The 20,680-nt window shown below is 41.7% G+C and overlaps 2 protein-coding genes across 2 annotated transcripts in view; one reads left to right on the top strand and one right to left on the bottom strand.

The window, feature by feature from the left end:
• The first annotated feature begins 6,950 nt into the window (after window positions 1-6,950).
• mc2r (melanocortin 2 receptor) lies at window positions 6,951-8,438 on the top strand. The gene is made up of 2 exons (XM_020091253.2): window positions 6,951-7,332; window positions 7,852-8,438. The coding sequence occupies exons 1-2, from the start codon at window positions 6,980-6,982 to the stop codon at window positions 8,399-8,401; spliced, it is 903 nt and encodes a 300-aa protein (XP_019946812.1). The 5' UTR covers window positions 6,951-6,979; the 3' UTR covers window positions 8,402-8,438.
• Window positions 8,439-8,886: 448 nt separating this feature from the next.
• The window catches only part of LOC109631987 (melanocortin receptor 5), a 36,564-nt gene continuing 24,770 nt past the window's right edge, over window positions 8,887-20,680 (bottom strand). Inside the window, exon 5 of the mRNA XM_069537469.1 lies at window positions 8,887-11,935. Within this exon, the coding sequence (XP_069393570.1) occupies window positions 11,371-11,935 (565 nt within the window). The 3' untranslated portion in view covers window positions 8,887-11,370. The remainder of the gene's footprint in view (window positions 11,936-20,680) is intronic.

Raw genomic sequence — 20,680 nt, 5'->3', positions numbered from 1 at the left:
ACCTCTTGGAAAATGCATTCACTTCAGCCCTTGTACCAGGACTTTGTGTTTGGATGCTCTGCAAAATGACAAAACAGACAAACCATCTTCTGAAAGGGTTTTTTAACTAGACAGTTGTTTCAGCAAGTGGCTGGGAAGAAAGGAACAAGTAAGGCGCTTATTTGATTTAAGCTTTTACATAAAATGTATTTTCAAGAATTCAGAGGGTAAACGAAATGTTATGTTAAATTAAATGCTATGTTTTGTCTATGATGTTAATTACTGTAAGTGCCTTTACTGCAGCTGTTCTTAAAGGTTGATGTAGTTTTATAATCAAGTAATTAATAATCAGATTGCCATCTGGTTAATCTGGAATAGGTAAACAAACCAATCAAGGATACCTTTGAGAAAATAACAGCAAAGATGTGGGGCATTATATAAAGGCAGCAAGCAAAGGCTTAAGGGACAGGGCTTAATTTACCAATATACTAGACAGTATACTGGTAACTTAAGCTTGTAATGGCTTAAGCCCTGTCCAGTACTATTCCTGCTCTCAGTTTTTGATGTCCTGGCTGATTCAATTGGCTGTTATCATTTTTAAACATGAGCTCACTGTTGAGGGATGATTCTTCCATTTCCATGGCTCAATTAGGCATCTTTTCTAAAAGGAATCATGATTAAAAAAAGAAAACAGGAAAAAGCATAGACAATATAGCTATTTTATGATATAGCCTAGTGCTATAAACATGCATTATGTTTATGTATTTGCAGCCCCATTGGACTCTATTGGACGGTATGCCATGTGGAATTTAGTGTGTAAATCAAACCTGTATCTGAGCCCAAGGATAACAGCTAAATATGACTGCTTCTTCAATGTGCAACATTTGAGGATAGATCATATGATCACAAGGTACATCCAGCACCATAACATAATGTAATTTCATTTAAAGCACACTGTTTGACCTTCAGCATGAGATAAACAATACAGAAATGAAGAGATGTTTCACAATAAAGTACTTGGACAGAGAGAGAGGCCTAGAGAGGGAGGAATGTTTGTATAAGCAGCTTATGAGTTGAAAGCAAGATTGAGTTGATCATGTATAATGTCTATATTTCATGGCTGCATCCACTTGAGATAAGATATCTCTCTGCAGGGTTGGTTCAAGATTTGGCTATAGTCCCAATGAAGGGAAATATTAAAAATGCCATTTGAAACAACTTTGTTTTTTCAAAGTTTGGAAAGGGCTCTCTATTGCTCTTGTGTGTGCAAAGCAAACATTCACAATTTGGTGTGGAAGAACTCTGTGACTGGCATCTAAACTCAACCTGTTATGTGTAACAGTTGGACAGGTGAACCCAGGTGCAGAAACAGACAAGGAGACAGGAGTAGGGAAAGGTATTTTGTTGCCAGGCTGAACATTAGGCTGAGGCTCGAGCAATGGGGGTAAAGGTGGCAGGTAAAGATGAGGTGCTGCTGGTGAGGCTCTGCTCTGACTCCGGTGTACCTGCAGGTAATCAGGGGCAGATGTAACCCTTTGGGACAGTGGAAAGCCAACACCAAGCAAGCAAGCAAGCCTAACACCAGAACCCAGCTTTGTCAGTAACATTTTCAAAAACAGATAAGGAGTACACAGGTTTGAAACTTGTCTCTCAGGCTCTCTCATAGCCAATTCTGTCAGCTGTGTGAACTGAGAACAACATCATAATCACCTTTGAGGAAAGACTTCTAAAAGTTCTATAACCCCAATTTGAACAATGACCACATCACACACAGTGAGGTCTTGCCTTCAGTCATGGTCAGATAGTGTGTAGTACAGAATAATTAATAAATACCATAGCCATTATACAGTATATTAGATAATAGACAAATGCGTATTTGACTTTGAAGATTTAGTTTGGTAAAAGCCAAACACAAAGCACAAAGCGCTATAAACCAATAGTTTCTCCCAGTTTGGAGAGTAGGATCTTAAAGGGATAGTTCACAGAAAAATTCACCACTATGCCAATGGAGGGGTGGGTGAAGTTTTTGAGTCCACAAAACACTTTAAGAGTTTCAGGGTTAAACAGCATTGCAGCTAAATCAAATACTATTTATGTTGATCACTTCTTCCAACATAAAAAAACAACACAATAAAACATAACATGCCTCTATACTGCTCCTGTGGTGTCATCCAAGTGTCCAGAAGCCCCGACCTTCAAATTCCACTCAAAACGGCATTACCCCCGCCATCTGCATAGTGATGAGTGAATTACAATTTTTTGGTGAACTATTCCTTTAAATGGACTTCACATTCCTTACCTCCTCAATCCCTTAGAGTTGATTTTTTGAATAACAAAGGATATGTCAATGGGGATATTTAGAGATGATATACATTACATGACAATGTGATAGTAGCATACAGAGCATAATAATAATAATAGGTTATAAGTGAATAAGCCATAAATAGGATCAGAGTGTTGAATCAATTTTATTAAATCATTGAATCAATGACATGACAGGTTCCTGCAAATTGTATCTCAGAGGTTTGTTTAAACTTTAAGTTTGATTTTATCAGAATATTGACAACGGCATGTGTGTGTGCTAATATTCACCCCCCCACACCCACACAGAAACACACCAAGCATAACAAAATAATTTCCTGAACCCATTCCATTCAGTCATTATGTTGTTGTTGAAGCCATGAGAGACATTAGAGGTAACAGTATGAACAGGTCTTGTCGCAGCCTCCTCAGGGTTGTTGTTGCTTTTGATGTTGTACTAATCAAAAGCTGAGTGATGGGTTGGACTTTCTGCTGGAACTCATAGATCACATGATAATCACATCACACAAAAAACATGACTGGTGTCCAGGAGTCAGGACTGCGGTCAAGCCAGATGTTGTTTGTATATCCATAGTCAAACCAGCCGCATCTAAATTTGGAGTGCGCTCATTTTCAGACCTTTACGATACATGAAACAACTTTAATTTCTCTCACTCTCGAAAGACTCCTGCAGTCCTGCACACCCCTCATTTTGTGTTTTTAGCTTCCACAGCCACAACACCATCATCCTCTCGTCCACAATGTCTGATCATGTCTGATAGTGGCGGTTGCATTCAACTTCTTGACTCTCGACTTCACGTGCCTGTAAAGACGCTCACAACGCCCCTGGCTGTTGTGGCTTGGAGGGTGATTTATTCAGGACACCTGTGAGAAAATCTTCAGTATGACACATCGGCTTCAAGATTCTGCCAAAAGTCACATGATATTTATTGTGTCGTACTTGTGGAATATCTTTTTTTGAATTCGAAAATTATAAATTTGTTGTCTAAATGGGATATATTTTTTGAACTTGTAGTTAATACATTTTTGTGCATGTAAGATTAATTTTTTGAGCATGTAGACCACAGACTTGGGTAAGATACTGAACCACAAATTCTCATAGAGAAAAGTGCTGTACATATTGTAAATGCACTGTATAAATATTTTTGTGAATGGGTGAATGTAAAACTGTACTGAAAAGTGCTATATAAATACACAGCGTTTACCCTTTTTTTATACCAGTGGGATTTTTTCTTTTGTACTTCAATTCATTCATTATGTATATGTAGTTTATTTGTTTGTTGGGTGTGTTTTGTATTTGCAAACCATGCTGTGTTTGCAAGTGAATGGTAGGGAATTTGTAAAACATTTTTGTTTGTTTGTTGAGTTTTGTCAAGAATCTAGTTCCATAGTTTCTTTACTGAGGGGTCAGTGAAAGTGTTATCAAAATTAGTGGCAGAGGAAACATTGTGACAAATATTTTTAGCAATGAAGTTTGGTGCAGATATTGCTTGGTATGAGTTGCCAAGTTGTTGTTCATCACTTTGAAATCAATTAACATAATTTATAATGAACTCTAAATCATGACTTCTAATGTCAACTTGTCAAATGTGACACTTTCTTCACTTGCAGACTCTATGTCCATCTCTGACAAGTGCCTAGTTGCACACTCTTTAGCCAATACGGAAAGATGTGTTATTTAAAGCCTCTCCAAAAAAACACACTATGTTAATAGCTTTTATGTTTTTGTCCAAATTCTGACTGCAAAGCACAACTCACAACTCAGGAAATGGGACCTTCCAAGGAGCATGTTAATGCACAGTCTTAGTATGTTGGCTAGTGTTAAGAACGCTAATTAGAATTGTGCCAAATTACAGCCATATGGAGCACTCATACACAGTGGATTCTTCGACGGAAACACACTTTGAATCCGATGATGTCATGCATTGTTTAACTGCTTTAGGGTTCAGTTACTTTGCCTTGCTTGTGCTGTGTGCAGTAGAATTCTAAAGTTTTGAAGTAGCAGCACAGGCAACATCCAACTAAATCTTGTTTAAAGGTACAGTGTGTAGAATTTTGTGATATCTAGTGTTGAAATTGCATTTTGCAGCTGAACACCCCTCACCTCGCCCTCCCCTTCCAAACATGAAAGAGAACCTGTGGAAGCCTTCAGTAGTCATAAAGTGTGTAGTTTGTCTAGTCTGCACTACTGTAAAAAACATGGTGGCCTCCGTAGAGAGAGTCCCCTCAGTGTATATTTGATTTAAAGGGCCTTTTCTGAGGTAAATAAAACTAGAATTCATACAATTTAGATGAAACAAGCTAGTAAGAACATCATGAGGATTATTCTACATTAAATTTCTGCCAATAGTTCCCTGTCACCAAAATCTTACACACTGGACCTTTAACCAAATACTCAAGAGTAGACACTAGGCAATCAAATCATGTTTATGCAAATACAGGCCCTGTCTGATATAAAAAATCAGAATGTTTTTGGAGAGAGGAGGCAGCTGCTGAACCTGGTGTTTGTTCATCTGGTTGTGGAAATTATTTCCTGTCATCCCTTTAGCATTGCATGGACAGCCAGCATGAAATGCACAAAAAGCCAACTATTTATGCGGGCCTATCTTTCTGTTCATTTATCATCATAAGTGACCATAGAAATAAATAATAGAAATAATTTAATATATTCAACAGCATTGTTGGACAGAATTCAGTAATAGACACTGATTTCTCTTTAATTTAAAGGGGAATTGACCTAATTTCCCTTTGGGGATGAATAAAGTAATCTATCTAATTTAAACATTTGAGAATGGCTTCTGCACCTTATCAAAAGAATATATTTTATTTCCCATGTGATTTCCTTCCTAAACCAGTTTATGAATGCATGGCATTTTTAACCCGAACCACAGCATGACAGCTCCACAAAGTTTTGCATTATAACTTTTCATATGTATGAAATGGTATTAAAGTTGTTGACTGAAATATACATATATATTTCTATCCCCTTTAGAAACTGCACTTGACAAATTCCTCTGATTATATGTATTGATATGGTCTCTATATCTATTGTGCTTTTCTTGTCTTGATGACCGCTCAAAGTGTGTGAACATCTATGTGGTAATTTGAGGTTCAGAATCTTGCCCAAGGACACTTCGGCATCCCCATATGGGGAAGACTTAGATCAACCCTCCTCTATCCCCTGAGCCACAGCCATCCTGAACATGAACAGGATATCTCAAGTCTTTGACCAGTTGTCACTTGGACTCAAACTTACTTAAATGGTTAGATTGCAGTTGTCTTGTTTCTGTTTTTTTATTTGGATATACATTTTTTAAATGCATGTCTTCTGAGCATTTGAAGCTATGGCAGACTCTTCGGTAGATACATTTTTTAACCTGTGGATTCACCAACTATTCACCAATTCACCTAATAAGGCTCGGATATGTGACGAGATAATTACATATCTTGAGTGAAAGTCCAGAGGAAGATTTGGCGTCAATATCAATCTTGAAAATGTACTTATTCCTTCTGCTAGTAATATGCAAAATGGCCATTGTTAGCTGGCTCCAGCAGTCAATGCTTCCAGAGAGGAAAAACACATGGGTTCAGTTCAGGCTTGAAGCAATTTTATTTACCCTGGTGTACAGGTAATCTTGCATCCAAACACATACTCAGACTAGCTGCTTTATATAGAGATGGCTGTCAATTAATTCGGCTGGCACATACCATCTTCCAAGAACCCCACACATAACCCCCAGTATAAATACACAATAATTATTTACACAAAACCATTGCTAAAAAATATACATATAAAACTAATAAATATTTACCCACCAAAGATCCTGATTTAATACTATTAAATATAATTCAAAAACCTACTAGTTTCAATAAGCTTCTCAATTTTCCCATATTAATCACTTCATAAACAGTCTCCTATACTTTCAATTCCACATTGAATACATAATCAATGTGCGCTCTGTGTATTTTACAAGTGAGCTACACGATACCATAAGCATTGTGTCCCACTGTGTCCTCAGACTCTGTGACCTGCAGTATGCAACCAAATTATCAAACAAACAATAAATAAATATTATTTTAGTCAATTAATGTGTGTGTTAATTTACTGTGCACCAATTATCTATGATATTGTGTGTCCCAAGTATGCACATCGAGAAAAATTATTTAATGAAGGTAAGACAATTACACAAGTACTTAGAAACTGCGAGCCCCAGCCATCTAAAAGTAACAGTCAAGCTACTTCCACAATCACATTAACTGATAATGTTGCATTAGCTTACCTTTTTATATGTGTTGGTGTACTGGTTTTATACAGTTTGTCTTTGTTGCTGATGAATACCTTAGTACAGTGCAGACACAGAACATTACTAAAAGGTAACAGCAGAGCAGCCCCTCACACTATATCGGAGGTATTTTGGGCAGCTATTAATTGTTTATCCCTCTTCCTATTTTTTTGTTCACTGGTGAAAAATGGAAAAAATTTGATCTTACTAAAAATTATATTGTTACTTTTATTTGGTTTTGGTCCCATTTTCATCGTAATCAAATCGTGTAAATTATTGTATTTGATTTAAAGAAGATTTAAATAAGGAAATTCACATTGTATTTCTGACCTGAATTTTGACCTAATCTCCTCAATATCATGACAGCTTTGGACAGTTTCCCTCTGAACAGAACAATGAACACGACCTCAGCATTCCAGACGGACTGCCCTGAAGTGAAAGTCCCCGTCCCTCTCTTCTTCACCATGGGATTAGTGAGCCTGGGTGAGAACTTCCTGGTTGTGTTGGCTGTCATACGAAATAGGGACCTTCACTCGCCCATGTATTGCTTCATCTGCAGCCTGGCAGCCTTCAACACCATCGCCAACCTCACCAAAACCTGGGAGACCCTGATGATTGTGTTTGCCGACGTGGGGCAGCTGGAGAAAAGAGGCTCCTCTGAGACAAAGTTGGACGATGTGATGGACTCCCTGCTGTGTATGTCATTTGTTGGCTCAATCTCCAGTTTCCTGGCCATTGCTGTGGACCGGTATGTGGGTAGGGCTGGGATATGCACACCAAAGGGTTATAGATGAATGTTTATGATACTTTAGGCCACATGTGTAATGGTATGAATATAATCAACAAGAACACTAATGTAAATCATTATGCTTTGAACTGCGTAAATCATTGGGAATATGGATAAATTGACTGTTAATGAAACCAGAATCAATGTGGTCATACTGTAGCTGGTTCCGTGGCTGTTTTGGTCCCTGAATATAGTCAACCTCTGCTTCTATTTTTTTACATCAACATTAATTCATACAATAAACATCAGGGCTAACTGGGACTCTGTCTTAACATATCTTTGTTGAGTCAGACATGCATACTGTATGTAAATAAGCAATTATTTTTCAAAAAACAATTCTATGTATGAGCTTAAAAGGAAAAAAGAAATGTCAGTTTTGTGTTTGCTTTTTTTTTTCACAACACACGGCAACAAAAGTCAATTACTGAAGGTTTAAAGCTTCATGATTGAGGAAAATTTAAATCTTTGTTTCATTTTCAGTTACATTACCATCTTCCATGCACTGCGATATCACAACATTATGACAATGCAACGCACCAGGGCAATCTTGGGTGTCATCTGGACATTGTGTGGTGTGTCAGCCATACTTACGGTGAGGTTCTTTGATGTCAAGTTCACCATGATCTGCTTTGTCGTCTTCTTCGCCATCTCCTTGGTGATTATCTGCTTCCTCTATGTCTACATGTTCATGCTGGCTCGCATCCATGCCCTAAAGATTGCAGCTCTGCCAAGCAGTGGCGGGGGGAAATGTCGTCGGAGGGGCTGCAGCATGAGAGGGGCCCTGACTCTCACCATCCTGTTCGGGACATTCATGGCGTGTTGGGCTCCGTTTTTTGTCCACCTTATCATCATCATGGTGTGCCCCACAAACCCATACTGCGAGTGCTACCGATCGCTGTTCGAGCTGCACATAGTTCTGCTGATGAGCCACGCCATGATTGACCCAGGCATCTATGCCTTCCGCAGCGCAGAGCTCAGACAAGCCTTCAGGAAGATGCTGTTTTGTTCAAATTGGAAGCCATGCTCATAGAGAAAACCTTTTTCTGCTTTTTATTCTAGCTTTTTTTATCCACAGAAGAGAACATGTTCTCTGTACGTGCAGTGTACTTTACGTGAATGTAAACTCTCTCTCTCTCTTTATATATATATATAAACTTGTTCATACTTCTCCATGCAGTGTACCCTAATGTACATATTCAAGCAACATAAATGGAAACCACAGTAAGACAATTACAACAAAACAATGTCAGTTTGTTCCAAAATCATCTTTTATCCTGTTTTTGTGTATGCATTTAAATGCAATGGACCAGTCTGAAAATACAAATAATACAAATGACTTGCTTTTTTAAAAATATATATATGTATATTGTATTGTATATATAAAACACTGCCAAAATGTAAATATCGACCACACAGCAGTGATACATGAGGTTTTATACCAAAAAAGTTTTATGATAAAGTTTAGTTAAGCTTCTCAGTTAAGAATCAGGAACCAGACACACACACACACACACACACAGATCACTAAATCTATTTATACATTCACTTTGTTTCATTCCAAGTGTAAACCTATGACATCTTACATTAGTTTAACATAGTGTGGGAGGGAAGGCAGCACAGGGGGGATACAGAATACAACAGATATAATTGATATCAAAGAAGACAGAGCAAGTGACTGCATTCACATTCTGCTTTGGCAGATGTCAGGAATCTGATTGTTCTTTTTTTTCTCATTAATGCTGCAGGGGGTGGGGGTAGGGCACAAAGCAGCAGCAGAATAGTAAAAAAATGAATTAAAAAAAAAAATACAGCCATCAACAATTGAAACTATCCAAAAGTTCATTCATAGGCTACATTATTTCCCTACTTAAACATAATCAAACAAGGTGACATACTGTACGCCTGAGGCCATGGACCAATAATGTGTCATTTGTTTCTCAGGTTGTTAGAGGTGTAAACATTCAATGCACCACAGGCACAGTCAGTCTGCATCAAATCGATATTGTGGAAAAAAAGACAAATTAAAGGACAAGCCAATATAAAGCATCTTAGTGAGTTTGGTCAACATGTGTTGCCTTATAGATGAGGGTATTCCTCCTGCTTCTCCACAAATGTTCAGGATAAATATATGCAGTGGGCTCCAAACAGTGGATCCCAATATATAAAGATTCTTCAAAAATCATAACCAATCACTGAATTAAAAAAAAAAAGTTTGAGTACAAGAATACAGCTGGAATGAAAGGCAAGCGCATACATATTTTCAATCTAATCATGATGTCCTAGCTCAGGCATGGGAAACCTTTTATCTATCAAGGGCCATTTTAATTTTCATAAAATCCTTCGGGAATTAACTTAATTCTTAAGAATATTCAGTCTGACATTTCAATTAGAATTACAAATATTCAAATATCCTACATACATAAAACGTAAAATAAACCACACACAACCAAAACACACAACCAGACTCTCTGGCTCTGTTAACAAAAATTGCTTTTGAATAAATGTGACATTTTTGGCACTGGATATATGTTACCAGCTTGAAAAACAGGTTGATTTTGATTAACATGAGCTTCTAAGTTTGTATTGTATTATGTTAGTAATCCAACTCTTCACCTAGGATTGTGTGTGTGTTTGTGTATGTGTATAAACGTGTCTTGTGAACTCTGGAGTGAATCAAACAAACACAAAGCAAACTTGAAGACTGTTCAGGTCCTAATAAATTGTGTTGGTGTTGGTGTTTATCGTTAAAATGTAGGTCAGCAGGAGTGTGGAGGCAGGACACTCAGACAGAGACTCTGATCATGTTCTCATTCATGTTAAAAAGTTCAAAAAGTTCACTTTCTGTTCCTCCATGTGAGTTAGTGGGGGTGGGTGGGGCTGGTTGGGGGATTGTGTGTGTGCCTTGATCCCTAAGGAAAGGAGCTGTAGGAGGCACAGATGCAGCAGTCTTCAACCTATGTTTATATTTCTGCTGGTGTGAGGTTTAGTTTGAACACTTCTTTTACCCCCCTAAGTACACATCCCACTACGTATTTACGCGGCGATCGAAGTAGGCGGCTGCTCTATTTACAGAGTGGGCCTAACAAGGGACTATGGGAAGAGCAGAGGAGGAGGTGTGTGTGTCTTAACATGAACAACAGCTGGTACAAAGTCGGGCAGACATTGTTTACAAACACTGCTGCAGAGAACTAAAGCCTCTCACAGCAAGTTGCAGACCGTACTTTTTACAAGAGACTTCATAATAATAACAATATACATTGTCTGAAATAGGAGAAAATAACGATAACGATCATACAACAACAAAAAGACACATCACCTCATCGCGATGCATCCCGCGTACAGCTGTGTGTCTTTCTTTCTTTCCTTCCAAAACAAATGCACATGGTGGGTACACCAAGCAGGCAGCTATGACTCAGGGGTTAGAGCAGCCATCCTCTATCCAGAAGGTCTGAACCCCAAATTTCCCCGTCTCATGGAGAAATGTGCTGCACATAGATGCACTGTGTGAATATGTATATGAATGGGTGAATTTAAAAGCGCTTTTAGTGGGCATCACAATAGCGCTATATAAATACAGACCATTTACTAAGGTTTTTACAACAGGAGACTGTGGAAACAGTACCACCTTTGTCTAGGGGCGCAAAAATCAATGAAATTAAAGGGTTCCTTGTAGGCGCAAAAATGAAAACTTCCTTATAGGAGCTTTAAATTTACATACCTAATAAATTAGCGTTTGCTTTAGTTCTTTGTGTATATGCCACATTTATTAGGAGACAGTAAATAAGTTATTAGTTAAATTAATCCTTACTTAATGTGAGCTTTTACAGTTCCATAAGGGTTAGAAAAAAGAATGTTTTAAACCGTTTTTGCTGAAAAGTGCAATGAACCATGTCTCTATATAGTTTTTCTTTTAGATAGAATCTCCCACAGTAATGATCTAGGGTCAGTTTCAGTCAGTCCATCCTACCCATCCTGTCACTGATGCTCTCAGTCTGTCTCTTAGTACTTTAGATTGCAAATGCTGTTGCATGTGTTTCTCAGGCTGCAACAACAGATTATTTCTTTAAAAGTCTTCCTCATCTCCTGACTTCTGAAGGCATAAATGAGTGGGTCAATCACAGAATTGCACATGATAAGGATGAGGTACATGTTGAAGTGGGACATGAAACACACACAGTAGAGGTTGCGCGGACAGGAGATCATTAGGATCAGGTGAAGAAAGAAGGGTGCCCAGCAGACAATGAAGATCCCCAACAGGATGGTTAGCGTGATGGCCCCCTTCATGCTCGCCCGCTGGTGGATGGAGTTGTAGCCGGGCAGGGCGGCGATGCGCTTCACGTGCGAGCGGGCCAGCATGAACATGTGACTGTAGAGGGAGGCCATGATGAGTAGCATTGCGAAGAACATGGAGACTAGGCAGACGATGACAGGGGTGGAGTCTGAGTAGATGATGAAGATGATACCACAGCCTGTGCAGAAGGTCCAGATTCCCCCGATGATGCAGCCAGCTCTCTTCACTGTCATTATGTTGTGGTACCTCAGTGCATAGAAGATAGTGACGTACCTGCAGATATTAACATTGACATTGATAATATAGATTTCTGAGTGACCTATAATTTACTAGCAACCTTTACAAGCCACTGAGGAATTAAAGAAACCAATGAGGAACTAGATGTCTAGAGAACTGAAATGGTAATCCAGAAGACAATAACACTGCTTTATTATTTGCTTATTATGATTGTTTTTGCACAAATATCTTAAATTCTATAACACCTGTCAGATATAGAAAGGAGGAAGGCTAAGTGGAAATAGAAGATGGACAAAGTCAGTGTTCCACTTGCCTCTTTAAAGAATGTGATGCCTATCAGAGGCGAGGAACAATCCATTCTCGTACCTGATTGCCAAATAGTGTCATAGATTCTTGCAATCTCATACACCTGTCCAACAGACAGCATTCCCACTTGTTTTTTTAAATCTGTATTTTAGATGGTTGCCAAATGTTTTTATCTAACTGGTTTCTTTTATAAAAAGCATCAAATCTTTGAGAAGTTCCAATCTGGCTTTTGTTCTCTACATAGCACAGAGACTGCTCTTAATGTCACCAACTGCTTGCAGCAGACACAGGTTGTTTCTCAATTTTTATCCTTGATACAGTGATACAGTGGACCATAATATTTTGATCAGCTGTCTGAAGAATGCTGTTGGTATCAGGGACATGGCACTGGATTGGTTTATCTCCTATCTGTCTAATATTTCATTATCAGTAATGCTGGGAGATGCTTCCTCTACATGTGCTCCTCTCTTCTGTGGGGTGCCCCAGGGGTCAATTTTGGGTCCCATTTTGTTTAGCACATTATGCTACCCCTGGGGTAAATCATTAATAATTATGGCATTGACCTCCATTGCTATGCAGATAATATATGGCTGTTTGTCTCACTGCAGCCTGGCTCGACTGATGCGTCTATTATAACATCCATTAAGTGGCCCGCAATCTAGGTGTAATGTTTGATTCTGGTTTGTCGTTTGATGCTCAGTTGACCAAAACAGTGCAGTCCTGCTTTGTCCAACTGAGACGGTTCAAGAAGATTCAGATTTTCCTCTCCTCTACAGACTTAGAAAATATCATATGTCAATACCATTATTTCTACCATTAAGTCTTGATTATTGCAATGCACTTTATTCTGGTATTAGTAAGCAAAACATTGAAAGATGCTACTGCTAGGCTAGCAATTACATTAAATCAATCCGTGCAGCCCTTCACTGGTTACCTGTTAGTTATATGACTTGATTTTAAAATTGTACTGCTTGTACTGCCTGAATGCTGAATGGTCAGGGTCCAATCCACATACTTGACTTGCTAATCCCCTATGAGACTGAATGCTGCCTGAGATCCTCCAACAGGGTCCTACTTACAGTTCCAAAATCTTCACTGGGCACTAAAGACCTTTGCTATCTGGGTTTTGCAACTTTGGAACTCCCACCCAGGAGATCTCAAGCAGGTAACCTCAGAGTCTTCTTAAGACTCACTTTTACTGTATTGCTTAATTTTAACGGTCATTTTAAATGATCTTATCTGGCTTTTTATGTTAAAATAGATTTTTTCGATTCTTGAGAACCTGTTTCACTTTGTAACTTTGTTTTGGAAAGGTACTATATAAGTAAAAGTTATTATCACTATTATTACCTGTAGTCACTGCAGACAAAATGCTACTCAGCTTAATTTTCTAATACAGTTTAGTAGACATTCAATGTCATAAAATCTACATTTCAGACAGGAAATCAAAAACAAGGGTAGCTACTCTTCCGAACATTGAAATAGACAGATGCAGGATTGGCACTGCAGATAATTCAGATGGAGCTGGCCAAAGGGGTGCAATCAGAAGTACAAGCAGAGGTGGTTATAACGTCACTGCACATGCTCCAATCGTCCTCCAACTTGAAATATATGTTGAGAGTATATAGAGAGTAACCATGCCCCAAAGACAAACGTCATAGGATTTACCTAAAAATTTCCCAGCCTACTCCAGACCTCATACCTGAATTTTGAGACATAATTAGCAACCATTTGCCACCCGATGGACAAAGGGGCACAGACAAACAAATTCCAATGAGCTAGAAACATGAAATTTGGCATAATAACTCAAATATTTGTTCATCAACATGAGCTCAATCATGAAACTATTCAAATATGTTTTTATCGTATTGTAAAATAGGGGTGTTTAAGTATTTAGAATCTCACGCATACGGAGCACCAAAAATACTGTGATGTCATGAGAGGGTGTGTCATAGAGGGGAGATACATTCAACCTAAAACATTCAACAATAGTGGGCTTAACAGGAAATTGGCCACAACTCATCAACATTTTGTTCAATCATCAACATTTTGTAGATGTCCTTCTAGTGTCAGTATCAGTTTTGCTCATAGGGGACAACAAAAACCCCCCAAATCTTTACCGCAGTAACCACTGAACCAAATTTCTCCCAAATAGTAAATAAATAATAATAAATAATAAATTAGCTGAATTGGTCAAAAATTATGGCTGCCAATGTTTGCCAACAGCAGGGCTTAGCAGGTAATTGGCCATAACTTGTCAACAATTTGTCCAATCATAATCAAATTAAGTAGATAAATTATCTGAAGCACAGTAACCACCAAACCAAATTTCACCAATTTGTTTTGAATGCTCTGGGGCAACTAGGCACCACAATCTAAAGTGTTAAATAGATTGACAAAGGTGGCATAGCCTAGTAAATATTTTTCAGGATTTCAACACATTTTGGGTTAGAAACATGAAACATGAAAATTGGCACATCCATTAGGAATGATGTACAGGAAGTGCCCAACCCATTATGACCCCAATCGGGTCATATTGCTAATGGTGGTGCTCTTACATTTGACAGGCTACGTCCCTCACACAGTTAGTACAAAAAATTTCATACAAAATTCAAAACTCAAAAAACAGCAATGTCACATTTACTTTTTAGTTTTTCAACCAATTAATGCCTCATTCAGTATGAAGCATTGTAAGACTGAGATACACATTTCTAATGTAATTGAGCAGGATTGTTTAAAAAACATATTAATCAAAAACATTTGCTTATTGGGATATTGGCCATAACTGTAATGTCTAATCATCATGAAACTAACTGCCACAGGGAGCAACGAAAATACCAAAAACATGTACCACAGTAACTGTTGGACAGAATTTCACCAAATTTGGTACCAATGCTCTCTGGCCAAGTATGAACCAAAATCTAATGTGCCACAATTGGAGGATGGACGTATAGTGAGCGTATTGTGTCACTTCCGGTGTCCTTGTATCAAACTCTTCTCTTTTTGGTCTCTCCCTATTCTGCTAATATCTGACTCACTGAAGCTAACTTTGAGTCATATTCACAGTTGTACAATTCCTTACACTCACCTCTCCCTCTCTTAGCGGCTCGTTCGCTAAATCACTGTGATTTACAAATTACCTGTGTTAGCTTAGCAACTTAGCATTAGCAGCTAACAATGGCTTCTCCCTCTCACTCTCCTGCTCTCTCCTGCATGCTTGATGTTCAGTTACTCCTCTGCATCCTTTAGTGATATCGGTATGTGTGTTAAATGTAACTTATTTGCCAGAATAGAGGCGAGGATTAGCCATTTTGAATCGCCGCTCTGCACCATGGAGAGTAAATCTTTAGCTGATGTAGTTAGCCTGTGCAAGCCAAGTAGCTATAGCTTCTCCAGCCCCCCCAGCAGCTCCCGAGCAGCCGGGAAGCCAGGTCGGCTGGGTGACTGTTCGTAATAAGAAGCGCAGCCCTAAACTGAAGCTCCCGGTTCACCACCAACCTGTTCACATCTCTATTAATTTTCCCCACTTAGCGTCACACCCGCTGAGGAACAAACTCTGGTTATTGGCGACTCTATTTTGAGAAACGTGAAGTTAGCGACACCAGCTAGCACAGTTAAATGTTTTCCTGGGGCCAGAGTGGGCGACATAGAGTCCTATTTAAAACTGCTGGCTAAGGGTAAGCGTAAGTACAGTAAGATTTTTATTCATGACGGCAGTAATGTCACAAAAATCAATATTGATTCGGTGTGTACATATGCAAAGACAATGTCGGACTCCCTAATTTTCTGTGGACCACTGCCTAATGTTTCCAGTGATGATATGTATAGCCGCATCCGTCATCCTTTCACCGCTGGCTGTCGAGGTGGTGCCCAAATAACAACATGGGCGAACTTTTTGGGGGAAACCTGTTCTGATTAGGAGAGATTGTATTCATCCCACTCGGAGCAGCTCTCATATCTAGAAACATGACAACACTTGTTAGACAGTCCACACCATTACAATCCAGAGTTGAGACCAGGAGGCAGAGTCGCAGTCTTACACGCTTCTCTGTGCTTCCATTTGAACAGTCACCCTCACAATATCATATAGAAACTGTGTCTGCCCCCCGACCACCTAAATTCATTAAATCAAAAGCAAACAGGACAGGAGTAATATATTCAAACCTAATAAAGGTTAACACAGCCAATATATCGGTAACAAAACACAGAATTATAAAATGCGGTTTATTAAATATCAGGTCACTCAATCAAAAATCAGTACTTATTAATGACCTGATTACCGATCACTAAATCGATCTATTATTTTTAACAGAAACCTGGCTGCAAGATGGAGAATATGTAGGCTTAGGGTTAGGGAGGGGTTGGGTTAGCAGCAATCTGTGGTGATTTCTGTTTGGTGTTTTGTTGTGGTGTCTCTCCCCCTCCCCTTTTTCTGTTTTCTCAGTGCAGGTTGTGTGTGTGGCAAGGGGGCGTGGCTGGTTCCTGGCTGCAGCGACGAGGCGCACCTGATCTCTATCACCTCATCATCCCCACTATAAACGCCTGGTCCTGACTCCACTCCGGTGCCAGATTATTCCGTCCCGTCCGGTATCTTCATGTGCTATCGATGTCCTCGACTCCCGTGTTCGTTTTTCATGGATATCCACTAACCCTCGTATCTCCTTCCTTCTACCCAGTCTTTCCGTGCGCCTCGCTGCTCCTCCCTTCATCCTCGTCTCACCCTGGATCTTCGAGCCAGCCTGCACCCTGCCACCCCAGCCTGCTCCTGTTTGTGTTCGTATAAATAAACTCTGTTAATACCGCAAACCTCCTGTCCGCGTCTGCTTTGGGGTCCAACTCAAGAACTAAGCTTAACAGAATAATCTGGCCAAAAATGGACCCCGCGGATGCGGAAAAATTCAGACAGGCTCTCTCGTCCCAAGGAACTCGTGTTGGGCAGCACGAGAGAGCCCTGAACGAGGTAATGGAGACACTACAGAACCTTACCTCCAACGTGGCACTGATCGGTGGCCGCATGGAACAGCTCACTACTCACCTCTCCACGCTGACGACTCCGGCGCTCGCCCCCGCTCCCGCTCCAGTTCCAGCATCTCCACCAGCAGCTTCTCTGGTCGCTCTTCCCACACAGCCCCGGGAACCATTCATCCCCACACCCGCCAGGTTTGCAGGGCAGTTAGGCTCAGGTAGACAATTCCTCCATCAGTGCAGCCTCGTATTCGACCAGCAGCCGTTAACATACTCCACAGACAAGTCGCGGATTGCCTTCGTCATGAGTTTGTTGTTGGAGAGAGCCGCGGCTTGGGCTGTTGCCATTTCCCGCAGCAATTCGCCGATTTGTTTTTCTTTCTCCTCGTTCACCGAGGAATTCCTAAAAGTTTTTGACCACCCTCTGCGTAGTAAGGAGGCCAGTAGCCGGCTCCTTTCTCTTCGTCAGGGAGAGAAATCCGTGGCGGACCACTCGATCGGCTTCCGCATTCTAGCGATCGATAGTGGCTGGGATGAGCAAGCGCTTCAGGGGGTTTTTCTCCGGGGATTAAGGGACGAGCTGAGGGATGAGTTGGCCGCTCGTGACGAGACGACCTCTCTAGATGAGTTGATTTCATTAGCTACACGTTTAGATAATCGTCTCCGCGAGCGGCGCAGGGAGAGATCCGGTAGGGCGAGCCATACCCCTCCCGTGATGCGGACAATGAGCCCTCACCATCGGGGGCTTGCGCCCTCTCCGCTGCCGACGTCCTCCTCGAACAGGATTCCTCCTGGATCTACACCTGCTCTCCTCGACATCGAGGAACCTATGCACCTGGGGAGGATGAGACTCACACCTACGGAGCGTCAACGTCGCCATCTCCGTGGACTCTGCCTTTACTGTGGCCTGGACGGTCATCGGATTACGCTCTGCCCATCTCGGCCAAAAGGGGGGGCTCACCAGCCACAAGAGGAGCACTGGTGAGCCATTCTGCTGTTGTTTCGTCTCCTCCTCGCCTGACTCTGCAAGGTACTGTGTCTTGGGATCAGACCTCCCTTCCGTTGTCTATTTTAGTTGATTCTGGGGCAGATGACAATTTTATTGACTCCGAACTGGTTACCCAGTCCAAAATTCCCTCTCAGCTCCTGCCGCAGCCTAAGAGGGTGTTCGCCCTGGATGGTAGACTCCTAGCTAAAGTTACTCATCGCACTATTCCCATTTCTCTTCAGCTCTCTGGAAATCATCATGAAGCTATATCTTTTTATGTTATCCCATCTCCGGTTTCCCCAGTAGTTTTAGGTCTCCCTTGGTTAAAACTTCACAATCCTCACATTGACTGGTCCGCCTCCTCCATCACTAATTGGAGTTTGTTTTGTCATTCCCACTGCCTACACTCCGCCGTTCCTTCCACTTTGACTACCGCACCTTCTCCACCCACGCCGGTGGATCTCAGTTTTGTTCCGGCAGAATATCATCACCTCCAGGAAGTATTCAGTAAAGAGTTAGCAGTAGCTCTTCCTCCTCATAGACCTTATGACTGCAGTATTGATCTGCTACCTGGCGCCCCCTTTCCTTCCAGTAAGATGTATAATTTGTCTAGACCGGAGAGAGAGGCCATGGAGACCTATATCACAGACTCATTGGCTACAGGACTTATTCGTCCTTCTTCTTCACCATTGGGGGCAGGGTTTTTTTTTGTGGAGAAGAAGGACAAATCACTTCGCCCGTGCATTGATTTTAGGGGCCTCAATGATATCACGGTTAAGAACAAGTATCCCCTCCCACTCATTGACTCAGCCTTCGGTCCCCTGCACAAGGCTACTATATTCTCCAAGTTGGACCTTCGCAACGCTTATCATTTAGTTAGAATTAGAGAGGGAGACGAGTGGAAGACGGGGTTTAACACTCCCCTGGGACACTTTGAATATATGGTCATGCCTTTCGGCCTCACTAATGCCCCTGCCGTGTTTCAGACTCTCATTAATGATGTGTTGAGAGATATGCTTAACAGTTTTGTGTTTGTATACCTTGATGACATTTTGATTTTTTCACGTACCACCCAGGAGCATATTCAACACGTGAACATTGTATTGAAAAGACTCCTAGAAAACAGACTATATGTTAAAGCGGAGAAATGTAACTTTCATGTATCCTCTGTGAGCTTCTTGGGATTTATTGTGGAGAAAGGGCAAATCAAGACCGACCCTGCCAAGGTTAAGGCAGTGGCCGAATGGCCCACTCCTACATCAAGGAAGCAACTACAGAGATTTCTCGGGTTTGCCAATTTTTACCGTAGGTTTATCCGAGACTACAGCAGAGTTGCTACACCCCTCACCAGGCTCACATCGGTTAAGGTTCCTTTTGTGTGGTCACAGGCAGCCGAGGTGGCGTTCTCCAGACTCAAAGTACTATTTTCCTCTGCTCCTGTATTAATTCACCCGGATCCTGCTCTCCAGTTCATTGTGGAGGTGGATGCTTCCGACTCCGGGGTGGGGGCCGTGCTCTCTCAGCGCACCACCACGGACCTGAAGCAGCACCCTTGTGCCTTTTTCTCCCGCCAGCTCTCCCCGGCGGAAAAGAACTACGATGTGGGGAACCGGGAGCTGTTGGCGGTCGTCCTGGCCCTGCAGGAATGGAGGCACTGGCTTGAGGGTTCTACTCACCCGTTTATTGTTTGGTCTGACCATAAGAACCTGTCCTACCTGCGCACTGCCCGCAGGCTCAACTCGTGCCAGGCTCGGTGGGCGTTGTTCCTCGGGCGGTTCAACTTCACCCTCACCTACCGTCCGGGGTCGAGGAACATAAAGCCTGATGCCCTGTCACGTCAGTTTGCCCCTCCGGTTGAGGACACGTCTGGGAGCACCATACTACCATCTTCCTGTGTGGTGGGAGCAGCAGGATGGGAGATTGAAGGTGTGGTCCAGGGGGCCCAGAGGGATCAGCCTGTCCCAGAAGGATGTCCACCAAACAGGTTGTTTGTTCCCCCGTCTGTCAGATCCCCAGTCCTTCAGTGGGGACATTCGTCCCGGATCTCCTGTCATCCTGGATGTCGCCGTACCCTGAACCTGCTGCAGCAGCGCTTCTGGTGGCCCTCCATGGTGGCGGATACCAAGGCGTTTGTCGCCGCCTGTTCTGTCTGCGCCCGGAGCAAGGCGTCCCATCAGGCTCCTGCGGGATTGCTGCGCCCCCTGCCCATCCCTCACCGCCCCTGGTCGCATATAGCGGTGGATTTTATCACAGGCCTACCCCCCTCTGAAGGGAACACCGTTATCCTGACCATAGTTGACCGATTTTCCAAATCAGCTCATTTTATTCCGCTCTCGAAGCTTCCATCCGCCCTCGAGACCGCCAACCTACTGGTCGCTCATGTGTTCCGGATACATGGCATCCCCGTGGACATCGTGTCGGACAGGGGGCCACAGTTCTCAGCCAGGACCTGGAAGGCGTTTTGCCAGGCGTTGGGGGCGTCGGCCAGCCTATCGTCAGGATACCATCCACAGACCAACGGC

The sequence above is a fragment of the Paralichthys olivaceus genome, chromosome 13, assembly GCF_024713975.1.
Source record: "Paralichthys olivaceus isolate ysfri-2021 chromosome 13, ASM2471397v2, whole genome shotgun sequence".
NCBI classification, from domain to species: Eukaryota; Metazoa; Chordata; class Actinopteri; order Pleuronectiformes; family Paralichthyidae; genus Paralichthys; species Paralichthys olivaceus.
The sequence above is the reverse complement of the archived record's forward strand: the minus strand, read 5'-3'. Positions and strand labels throughout refer to the sequence as shown.